The following is a 12,745-nucleotide window of genomic DNA, read 5'->3' as shown; positions in this document are numbered from 1 at the left end:
CGTGTAATCATTTATATATATGCGCTTACATTTTCTGTAGTTCGCACACGAAATAAATAAATAAATAAATAAATAATTAACAATGAATAACACTACTTCCACTGAGCTACATAGGCTGTAATTAAATTGTATACAACTATTTAAATTCTAGATAAGCCATTTAATTTAGCTGATATTCAAGGTTGCCTAATTATAATTTTTATTCAATTATAAATGCTGTTGGCTGAACTTGATATGATAAACTATCCGTATGAAACAAGTTTTAAAACCTGGCTTGGAGATTACAAATAATTTTTTTTTTTCTTTAAAAAAAAAAAAAAAAAAAAGAAATGGTTGCTTTGCGATGCCCGCTTCGTACATGAGTAGGAAATTTTAAATCAATGGTTGCTTTTGAATCGATTGGAATGTGTATTGTTGGAAGAAATGTTTATGTATTTGTCGACAGCGTTTATCATTTCTCATAATAATCAGCAGAATATTGAACGAAACTTCAATTATTTTTAGCATCATATAATTTGTTTTACTTGTTGCTACTTGTCATTATCGGCGAAGCATTATATTTCATTTTTTCATTCATACTCTACAATGTACGGCGAAGCATCTATCCCCCCATCTTATAATCAAGCTACAAATCAGCATGCTTCATCAGGGGGAAATTTAACATTTGTAGACTTCATGCCTGGATGTCAACAACCAGGAGGATTGTTTTCATTGCCTCAATACGAGTCATTCAGGTTAATCAAGATTATTGCGTTTTTCTATGGCTAGGCTGGGCTGGACTGGACTTTTTTTTTTTTTTTTTTTACCAATAGCACGGTAGGAATACCACATAGGAATGCCAAGAGGGAAACCAAAAGCATAATGAACAATTATAGTTACTCTAGTTAGAAGATGATTTGTAAATGTTTTCGCTATCTTGGCTTCCAGTCTTGCCCAGTCTCTAAGATCTAGAACAGAGAATTAAGTTTTCACATATCATGTTCTGCATTTATTTAAAAGGAAAACAAGTAGTAATTATCAGCTGAACTTAAATAAGCGAGTCAAAATTTCGTGTATCCATGATTCTCTTTTCATAGATTTCAGCCCATTAGCATATATTTATTTACTTTAAATGTAGTTCTTAGTAAATTACTTGCCACATTATTTTTTAAATATTCTGTGATCCTTAGGTTTTGTGAGTCACTAATGTTACATGTTTGTAGAGTTTAAAAATAAAATAAATCCTGTGTAGAATGAGAGAAAAGAGCAAGGACAGGAGGCCATCTCAAAAAGTAATAAGAGTGAGAAGTAACTCTTGTGTGGAGGATAGTTTGGAATAGATTGTGGTGAGAACATGAACAGTAAATGACTTGAAAGAATGGTATGATAGAATTTGTGTTCTCTATGATAGGCCTCCCAAAATGAATCCTTGTGACTCCATGTGGGTCCTGAATAATAATGGAATAATCTAATGCTGTATATTCCCGAAAGGGAGTAGTGTTGATTGTTTTATTTATTTTTGTTTTCTCACTTAATAAGCATAACTGTTTTGTGGCACCTAATGGACAAAGCAGCCAAGTTAAATAGACAGCAATTTACAAAATATTAAAAAAAAAAAAAAATACTGATTTGTGTTTGTAATGTTTTATTTTATGTGTTTTTGGCTTAATAAGCATAACTGCTTTAGCACTCTAATGGACAAATTTAAGTAGGGCAATTTACGAAATGTTAATTAAAAAATACTGATTTACAAATAAATTTTAAGTGTTTGAGTGCCAGTATTGCAAAAAATAAACAGATTAATAGAAGAGTTAATTTTAACAAAGCACTAATTTGTTAAATGTACATTCAAAAATATGCCTTCAAAAGGTTTGAGGAAGAAAAAAAACAACCTTGATTTACAAAAATTTATTTATGCATTTATTTATTTAAGAGAGGCCAAAACATCATCCACTAGCTTTCATGCCTTCACTTAAAGTCATTCACAATAGATACACTCATGACTTCCACAGGCAAACTGTTCCACTTATTTGTTGCCTACTCTTTGAGAGAAAAATCTAGCTGTGACTTCTTTAACTACACACAAACTCATTTTATTAGATACTATCAGTATAATGTAAATTATGAAGACATAAGAGCATGAGGACTGAAGCTCATAAAGAGAAGAGGTGATATGATAGAAACCAATAAGATTCTGAAAGGATGTTATAGGATACCAGTTGATGGAATTTTATGTTATAATGAATAGGAAGACAGGATTAAGAGGCATCTGTGGAAATTGATGCCTCTTAATCCTTTGTTCATATTCATTATAACATAAAATCAGAAATCATTAGCATCAGAAGCCTAGAGAAATTACTTCTTGTTATGAGACTTAATGCAGAGAGTCAGGGAAACTAGATCATCAAAGGGGAGGAATGGGGAAAATGTGTGTGAAAGTTCAGTTAAGGTATACAAATGTGATAAAGATATAAATGCCTTTGAACATGGTTATGTATGTGGCGAAGGAGTGGAAAAATATGCCTTGGGTTCGGACCTTTTAAGTATGTCTGGGGAGGGAAAAGAGAAAATTCTAGAACAAGACCAAATACATTGCATATCTAATTATAAGAATAGGCTAGGTCGTAATTTATTATGTCTATACACAAATGCCAGGAGCATTAGAAACAAAGGGGTTGAGTTTGTTGCTTTATTGAATACGATGTGGCCTAAGATTGTTAGCATTAGTGAAACCTGGCTATCAGAATCAGGTATGGTAAGTAGGATCGAGTGTAACGAATATACTATTTTTAGGAATGACAGAAGAGATAGGAGAGGAGGAGGTGTGCTACTAATGATATCAGATGACTTAAGTCCAGTTAGAGTAGAAATACAAGAAAACAATAATGGTAACAATGTCCCTTGTAGAGATGAGTTTAGTCTGTTTGGTGTGAAGTGGAGGTTAACAAAATGAAATATATAGTGGGGGTGTTGTTACAGACCTGGCAACACAGTTATAGGGGGCAAAGAAATGCATCATCAATTTAGCCTTATGGGTACCAACCAAATGATCATTATGGGTGACTTTAATTTTCCAAACATTGATTGGATAGAAGAGAAATATCATGATCAGAAAGTTTATTTTTCACTTGGCCAGACTATAATAAATTTAGTTTAATCCTTTATCCAAGTGTGTGCAAACGAAGTTTGCCCCTGAAAGTATCTTCAGGACTGGGGTAAAGTGGTACAACACAATGGGCGACTCCTTGCAAAGGTGGAGCAAGCTACCAACATTCCTATCTCAGTACCTCTCATAATGCAAAACACATCTCCTTGCGGATATGTATAATGTTATGCATTAAGAGAAGGGCCACTACCCAGACTAGTTTCGACCTTTATTGAGGTCTCTTCAGTGGGAGCCAGGGCCAAGTGGAGATACCAAGGCAGAAGCATTAGCAAGGTCATTTCTTCCTATAGGAGCTGCAAAACAGTGTGCCACCTTTTTATTAAATTACTCTGGATTTAGAGAAAGATATTGAAAGTTTATTTTTCACTTGGTTAGACTATAATAAATTTAGTTTAATCCTTTATCTTTTATCTAAGTGTGAGCAAACAAAGTTTGCGTCTGAAAGTATCTTCAGGACTGGGATAAGGTAGTGCAACACCATATACGAAACACCATAGACATATCCGCAAGGAGATGTGTTTTGCATTATGGGAGATACCGAGATAGGAGTGTTGGTAGCTTGCTCCACCTTTGCAAGGAGTCGCCTGGTGTTGTACCACTTTACCCCAGTCCTGAAGATACTTTCAGGCGCAACCTTTGTTTGCACACACTTGGATAAAGGATTAAACTAAATTTATTATCATGATCAGAAAGAACAGAAATTTATTGAATTGTTGCGAGACAACTTTCTCAAGCACCATGTGAAAGAAGGAACTCGAGGTCAAAGAGAGTTAGATTTGCTCATAGCATCAGAAAGGATCTCTGTCAACAATATGGCTATTTTACTGCCAACAGTGATCATGCTGTTCTTTCTTGGGAAGTATCTACTTGTATTGAAGCTCCAATTAAATCAGACTACATGCTGAATTACAAAGCTGGAAATTATGATCAACTTAGAAGAATACTATCTTTGGTCCAATGGTATCATTTACTGAATGGATAAAATGTCAGCAATGCATGGGAATCTTTGAAAAAGTGCTTGAATGAGGTGGTATCTGAATGTATCCCTAGTGTTCGAAGAATAAATAGAAGATGATGTGGAAAGAATATCATGAGATTAAGAGTGAGAGGAGTTATGAAATATATAAAGCTCAGGCTAAAAAAGTAACGAGTATTGTGAGAAAAGCTAAAACAGAGTATGAAAAGAAATTGGCCATGCAAGCTAAAGGCAATCCAAAAGAATTTTATCATTATGTCACAAGCAAAAGAAAGAAAGAATGAATGTGGAAGAATAACTTTATTGAATGCAGATGGTACATGAGTGTCGGAAGTTAAGGAGATTGTTCAGTTAATGAGTGCTCACTTTGCTAAGATATATCAACCAGGTGTATGCAGGTGCTACTGCTATGTTGGATGAAGAGTTAGAAGTTCATGAAAATGAGGTTGAAGAGGCTCTTGCATAACCTGAATAAGAATTTGTCAATAGGGACAGATGGAATATCTGCCTGTTTGTTAAACGAATGTTCAGCTGAATTAGCTAGGCCTTTCACACATTTGTATAACTTGAGTCTCAGCTCAGGAATGATACCACAGGAATGGAAGGAATGTATGATAGTTCCATTGCACAAGGGTGGTGCAAAAACTGATGTGTCTAATTACTGACCTATTAGTATCTCTGGTGTGGTAGTGAAGATTTTAGAGAAGTTAGTAAGAATTTCTATACAGAAATGGGTAGACAAGCATTCTATACTCTGCACGGAACAGCATGGGTTTACTAAAGGAAAGTCATGTTTTAGCAATTTGCTCATATTTTATAACAATGTTACGGTCGTGTTGGATAAAGGGAATGGATACACTATGATAATGTTGGATTTTTCTAAGGCATTTGATGGGATTCCACACGATAGGCTGTTGTGTAAACTGGAGAATATGGAATTGGAACATAATCCGTTGACTTGGATCAGGGGATGGTATATCAAAAAGTGGTATACAGTGGGTGTGAATCTGCCAGATTTAAGGTAACCAGTGGTGTACCTCAGGGTTCAGTCCTTGGGCCATTATTGTTCAATCTATACATTAATGACATCAAGCAGGGTCTATCATCAGATTTGCAATTGTTTGCTGATGATACGAAAATAGGCAGAGCAATCAGGGATGCAACTGATATTCAGCAATTACAAAATGATTTGAATAGACTAGAAATCTGGGCAAACGAAAACGGCTGTCAGTTTAATGTTAGTAAGTGTAAAGTTATGCACTTTGGCATGATTAGAATTCCAGCGGCATATTATATTAGCGGGGTTATGCTACAAGAAACTGAAGAGGCAAGGGATCTTGGTGTATTGGTGGATAAGAATTTAAAGTTCAAAGGTCACATAGCAAAAGTTGCAAATACAACTCAGAGGATAATTGCTATGTTGAAGCAAACCTTGTCATGTAAGGATAAGGAAGTAATTTTGCCTCTTTATAAGGCTTTGATAAGAGCACACTTGGATTACTGTGCACAGATTTGGTTTCCTGGTTCTAAGGTGATAAAGAAGCTGTGGAAAGGATGCAAAGAAGAGTAACAAAGATTATATCCGGATTATGGGATTTAGATTATGAGGACAGATTGCGAGTATGTGGATTACAGACTGGTTAACAGGAGAAAGAGGGGTGATATGATAGAGGTCTATAAACCTTTAAATGGGTATTATAGCATTTCAATTGATGAAAGGTGGGGAGAGAACACGGGGGCATCCATGTAAGTTAAATTTATTTGCAGTCAAGAAAGGGGTAAGAGCTAGATTTTTCTCCCAGAGTGCAGTGAGTAATTGGAATAATTTGCCCTTACAGGTAGTGAGTGCATCTAGTGTGAATGAATTCTAGCGTAGGTATTCTTGTGTAGAGGCTTAAGTGCTGTGAGGACATTATGTTGTCGGTTTAATGGATTTTTTACAACACTCAGAAAGAATTAAATTAGAATTTAATACTCCTATATTTCGTCCTAGTCACTAGGACATCTATGGGGATTACAAAAACAATTAATGTAACATGCACACAAAAACTTACAATACTAAGCCCAACCACGTGGGTGACACTAAAGTCCTATCTAGGTGGAACGCCCTCTAAGGGCGGTAGTAGGTGGCCTGGAATGTAAGGTGGGACTTCTGGTGATGAGTGTTTCCCAAATCTTCGGAAGCTTAATGCAACCGTATTTGTTAAGATTTGGTTGGTTTCTGAGAGCTGCTGCTGCTTCTAAGAAAAGTCTCTCTTTCTTGAATTTGCTGTGGTGGAGCATGGTGGTTTTCTTCCATGATACTCTGTGGGTGGTGTCCAAAACATGGTCAGCCAAGCCTGAATGGCCATAGTTGTGTTTAACGATGTACGACTTGTGTTCCTCCAGGCGGATGAATGCTGATCTGCCTGTCTGTCCAAAGTACGCAAGCTTACAGGAACAGGGTACTTTGTAAACTCCAGGCAGAGAGAGAGGGGGGAGCTGATCTTTCGTAGAACGGATAAGGGTAGCAAGTTTGCGGTAGGGCTTATATGCTGTGTGTAGGTTATACTTTTTTAGTATCTTGGCTATTTTTTCCGAAGTGCCTTGGATGCAGGGTATGGTGATGGCATTTTTAAATTCTTGTTGACGAGAGGGATGGGGAATGGGGGAGGAATTGATTATTTTTTTGATACTGTGTTCACTGTAGCCATTGGAGAGGAAAGTTCTGTGTATGTGGTTAAGCTCAGTAGTGAGGGCGGTTCCACTGGAACAAAGATTGTGGGCTCTCTTGGTAAGAGTTTTAATGATGCCATATTGTTGTGAGGGGTGGTGGTGTGGAGAGTTTGTGAATGTATCTGCCTGTGTGTGTGGGTTTTCTGTATACAGTGAAGGCAAGTGTATCATTGGGCAGGCGCGTGACTAAGGTGTCTAGGAAGGATAAACAATTGTTCTTTTCCTTTTCCATAGTAAACTGGATTCTTGGATGTAGGCTATTGAGATGACCGAGGAAGGAGTCTAACGTGTCTGGGCCATGAGGCCAAATGGAGAACACATCATCTACATATCTTAGCCAGATAGAAGGTTTGAGTGGGGCTGAGTCTATGGCTCGTTTTTCGAAATCTTCCATATAGAAATTGGCAAGGGGGGGTGAGAGGGAGGAACCCATGGCGGTTCCTTCTATCTGTTTGTAGATTTTGTTATTCCAAGAGAAATACCCAGAGTTGATGGCAAAGGAAAAGAGATCTAAGATGTCAGAGGGGAAAACGTTTTCTAAGAGAGATAAAGTGTCAGTTAAGGGAATATTGGTAAACAAAGAGGAGATATCAAAGCTTACCAATATGTCTGTATTGTTCAAGGTTAAATTTTCTGTGAGGGCTTTAAAGTGGGTCCAGTTTTTTATATAGGAAGCTGAATTTCCGGTTAGGGGGGAACAGAGAGTTGGCCAGCTGTTTAGACAGTCTGTAACAAGATGCATTGGTGGCATCTACTATAGGTCTGAGTGGGGAATTGGGTTTGTGGATTTTTGGTAAACCGTATATTCAGGGGGGACGGGAGTGGAAAGGTTTAAGTTTTTTCGTGACGTCAGGGGGCCAGGAGGTTACTTTTTTAAGTAAGATTTTTAATTTCTTAACTTGTGTTTTTGTGGGGTCGTGTTCTAGCAGGATGTAGGTAGCGCGATCACGGAGGATAGTGTTCATTTTACGATTGTATTCGCTGGTATTAAGCACAACTGTGGTATTATCCTTATCTGCTCTGGTGATGACGATACTTTTTTCTTTGCGTAATTTCTGGAGAGCCATGCGTTGGGCATAAGATAAGTTACTTTTTGGAGGTGAAGAGTGAGCGAGGATGTTGGCTACATCGAGTCTGATGTTGTTGGCTACCTCCGACAGTAAGCGACCTATCCCCCGTTTGACATTAACCATTACATCGAGCATTGGCACTTCTTTCGGGGCGACGGCAAAATTACGGCCGAGGCTAAGGGCACTGACGGCATCCTCGTTGAGCCTTTTGGAAGAGAGGTTAATTACTGTCTGGAGCAGTTGAATTTGTGGACACTTTTTCTCTCTCTTAGAAAACGTTTTCCCCTCTGACATCTTAGATCTCTTTTCCTTTGCCATCAACTCTGGGTATTTCTCTTGGAATAACAAAATCTACAAACAGATAGAAAGATCTGCCATGGGTTCCCCCCTCTCACCCCCCCTTGCCAATTTCTATATGGAAGATTTCAAAAAACGAGCCATAGGCTCAGCCCCACTCAAACCTTCTATCTGGCTAAGATATGTAGATGATGTGTTCTCCATTTGGCCTCATGGCCCAGACACATTAGACTCCTTCCTCGGTCATCTCAATAGCCTACATCCAAGTATCCGGTTTACTATGGAAAAGGAAAAGAACAATTGTTTACCCTTCCTAGACACCTTAGTCACGCGCCTGCCCAATGATACACTTGCCTTCACTGTATACAGAAAACCCACACACACAGGCAGATACATTCACAAACTCTCCCACCACCACCCCCTCACAACAATATGGCATCATTAAAACCCTTACCAAGAGAGCCCACAATCTTTGTTCCAGTGAAACCGCCCTCACTACTGAGCTTAACCACATACACAGAACTTTCCTCTCCAATGGCTACAGTGAACACATTATCAAAAAAATAATCAATTCCTCCCCCATTCCCCGTCCCTCTCATCAACAAGAATTTAAAAATGCCATCACTATACCCTACATCCGAGGCACTTCGGAAAAAATAGCCAAGATACTAAAAAAGTATAACCTACACACAGCATATAAGCCCTACCGCAAACTTGCTACCCTTATCCGTTCTACGAAAGATCAGCTCCCCCCTCTCTCTCTGGAGTTTACAAAGTACCCTGTTCCTGTAAGCTTGCGTACTTTGGACAGACAGGCAGATCAGCATTCATCCGCCTGGAGGAACACAAGTCGTACATCGTTAAACACAACTATGGCCATTCAGGCTTGGCTGACCATGTTTTGGACACCACCCACAGAGTATCATGGAAGAAACCACCATGCTCCACCACAGCAAATTCAAGAAAGAGAGACTTTTCTTAGAAGCAGCAGCAGCTCTCAGAAACCAACCAAATCTTAACAAATATGGTTGCATTAAGCTTCCGAAGATTTGGGAAACACTCATCACCAGAGGTCCCACCTTACATTCCAGGCCACCTACTACCGCCCTTAGAAAGCGCTCCACCTAGATAGGACTTTAGTGTCACCCACGTGGTTGGGCTTAGTATTGTAAGTTTTTGTGTGCATGTTACATTAATTGTTTTTGTAATCCCCGTAGATGTCCTAGTGACTAGGACGAAAAATAGGAGTATTAAATTCTAATTTAATTCTTTCTGAGTGTTGTAAAAAATCCATTAAACCTCCAACATAATCTAGGGTAGGTATGATAGCTAGGTTGGGTAATTTCAGCCTCCCTCGATGAGTCCTTGACTTCCTGGAGGTCTCAGATAATAATAATAATAATAAAAACTCCATCAACTGTTATCCTATAACATCCTTTCAGAATCTTATTATTATTATTATCACCCAAGACCTCATGGAATCAAAGACTCATCTGGGAGGTCCTTTTATCACACACACACAGCTCATCATATCATGCTTTGAATACATTCAAACTCCCTGCAGACACCACACTCTCAGGTAAGGCATTCCAACCATTTACAACTCTGGATGAAAAAAACCTGCCTCTCACTCCCCTACTCACACCTTCTTTATACAGTTTCCAGGGATGCCCTCTGGTTCTCCCCTGATCTCCCACTATTTTTTGTAGAACTTCTCCAGCATTGATCCTATAACAACCTCTTACCAACTTCTTGGTCTCTATCATATCTCCCCTCTTCCTCCTGTCCACCAGACTCTGCAAATTGCATCTTCTCAATCTTTCCTCATACCCAACATTCCAGAGGTCAGAAACTACCTTAGTAAGTCTCCTTTGGACCCTTTCCAACATCTCTTCATCCTTCTGAAAACCAGGTGACCAAATCTGGACACAATAGTCCATGTGTGGCCTAATCAAAGCCTTTACAACGGAACAAGAATCTCCCTACTTCTGCACGTCAGTGTCCTCCACATCATTCCCAGAAGCCTTTGTGTTGTCCTCACAATTTTGGCTATGTGTCCCCTAAATTTCAGATCCTTATCCACTATCACCCCCAGGTCTCTTATTTCTTCCACCTCCAACAATGTATCCTCACCAAGCATAAATTCTGCATCCCATCTTTGTTTTCCAAATTTTAAAACCTTACATTTTGCAACATTGAACTCGCATCCCCATTTCCGTGCCCAATCACTCAATTTATTCAAGTCTTCCTGCAAGGTCACAACATCCTCACTACTCATCATGGTTTGTCCCAACTTTGCATCATCCGCAAACAACTGAATATCTCCATCCAAATCTTCACCTATATCATTAACATACAAGTTAAACAATAATGGTCCTAAAACAGATCCCTGAGGCACTCAGCTAATGACTTTCCTTTTCCTGGATATCGCACCCCCATACACAGCTTGTTGATACCTATCAGACAGCCAGACTCCAATCCAATGCACCAATCTAATATCCAACCCCATTCGCTCCAGTTTGACTATCGATTTATCATGAGGTAGTTTATCAGAAGCCTTTGCGACCAAGTATATCACTGTGTATCTTTCTCCTCTGTCCAAGGAAGCAGTCACTTTATTGTAATAATTAAGTAGATTACTAAAACATGACCTCCCTTTAGCAAATCCATGCTGTCCATCAAAGATGATACCATTTTTGTCAACCCAACTGGATCCTAGTTCTCACAAGCTTCTCCAACAACTTAACCACAACACCTGACACACAGATAAGCCTATAGTTGAATGCTTGAGTTCAATCACCTCCTTTATGAAGTGGCACAATTTTGCCCTCCTTCCATTCCTTAGGGACTTGACCGAGTGCAAGACTCGTATTAAAAAAATATGTCAAGACAGGTGTCAACTCCCTGGCACATTCTTTCAGAATCTGTGGCAATATATTATCAAGTCCCACAGCCTTATTAACATCTAGTTTACTCAACTCCCCAAACACCTCTTGCTCACTTACAGTCAGTCTCTCCTCTCCATCATCCACTGCTCCCAATCTCTCCATGAAGTCACATTCACAAGATTGAAAGGCCTGTATGAACTGCTCATTAAGTATCTCCACAACACATTCCTCAACAGCTGTCTTTATACCATTTTCTCCAAACAATGTCATCCTTCCATTATCATTCTTTCTTTTGCTGGCTACATATCGAAAGAACTCCTTAGGATTCTTTTTGGCTTCATTCTTTAGCTATCCTCACCAACCAAGTCACCCTCCTTGCCTGGTCTTTGTAGACTTCATGGAATTGGTTATTTCCACTTCGCTTATGCTGCCTCCACAATGCCTTCTTTCTCTGTATCGCATGCTTAATCTCTCCATTCATCCATCTCACACCTACTTTATTTAACCTTCTCACCCTTGCAATATATTTAGACATTGCATCTACTAGATAGTTTTTGAAAATCCTCCAAGCTTCATTGATCTCTTTTCCAGCTAACTCCTCATTCCTTGCTACACCCACATGCTGTCTCCTGAGCTCTTCATAATCACCCCCCCCCCCTTGTAGTTCCACATATACCCTTTTCTCACAGAGGTCCTCACACTGCTGGCAACTACCCAGGTAATCACCTCATGGTCACTCTCACTAATTGGCGGATGATTTGACATTTCATTTATAATTACATCCTCTGATGAGATGACCAAATCCAAGACCCTCAATCCTCGCGTGTCCTCTGTTACATACTGTATGAGGTAGTTATCCCTCAAAAATTCAAGAAACTCGTTTTCTTTATTTCCAGTTGCTATCTCATCATTCCAGTCTATATTGCCATAATTAAAATCACCCACAATGATCACCCTCTTCTTATTTGCTTGGCTAATTTGATTATACATTTCATTATCACCACCACCCACATTTCCTGGTCTATAACAACATCCAACCAAGTATTTGATTCCGTTCACCTCTGTCTCACACCATACTGCCTCAAAACCACTGGCACCACTTCCCTCTTGCATCTCTACTTTGTATGGACATAACTCTTTCTCTGTCATCAATAGCATTCCCCCCCTCCCTTTTTACCCTTTCTATCTCACAAAACACATCATACCCTTCCATCTCTATACCTGTCAGGATGTCGTCCTCTTCCAACCATGTCTCACTTATTGGTTTCTATCATATCACCTCTTCTCTTTATAAGTGTCAGACCTCGTACTCTATGTCCTCAAAATCTACGTTATACTGATATCATCTATTTTACTCTTCTCTGCACCCTGTCCACAACTTCTGCATGGAGACCAAATCTGTGCACAAGAGTTCAGGTATGGTAATCAAGGCCTTGTAAAGAGAAAATGATTTATGCTTGCTTATGACAAGCATCCATTGGAATGATTGTTGCTTAGACATAGCTTCTACTGGGATGGCTTTGATTAGGGCCTTTCAGTTGGTGCTTGTCATAAGAGATGAGCATTTCTACTCAGCCGTAGACTTTTGCCTGTCATTGAGTGGAACTCTGCCAAGTATCTTGGAGTGATGAAGACTCAATGAGTTAAAATGATC

At 39.0% G+C, this 12,745-nt stretch overlaps 1 protein-coding gene across 1 annotated transcript in view; it reads left to right on the top strand.

Moving 5' to 3' along the window:
• Positions 1-453: 453 nt before the first annotated feature.
• Positions 454-12,745, top strand: part of LOC150110080 (uncharacterized) — a 143,474-nt gene continuing 131,182 nt past the window's right edge. Inside the window, exon 1 of the mRNA XM_090407740.1 lies at positions 454-734. Within this exon, the coding sequence (XP_090263866.1) occupies positions 586-734 (149 nt within the window). The 5' untranslated portion in view covers positions 454-585. The remainder of the gene's footprint in view (positions 735-12,745) is intronic.

Source organism: Typopeltis vanoorti, chromosome 1 (genome assembly GCF_054136105.1).
Source record: "Typopeltis vanoorti isolate ZY-2024b chromosome 1, IOZ_Tvanoo_1.0, whole genome shotgun sequence".
Taxonomy (NCBI): Eukaryota; Metazoa; Arthropoda; class Arachnida; order Uropygi; family Thelyphonidae; genus Typopeltis; species Typopeltis vanoorti.
Note: the sequence above shows the minus strand (reverse complement) of the source record. Positions and strands in the feature narration are given on the sequence as shown.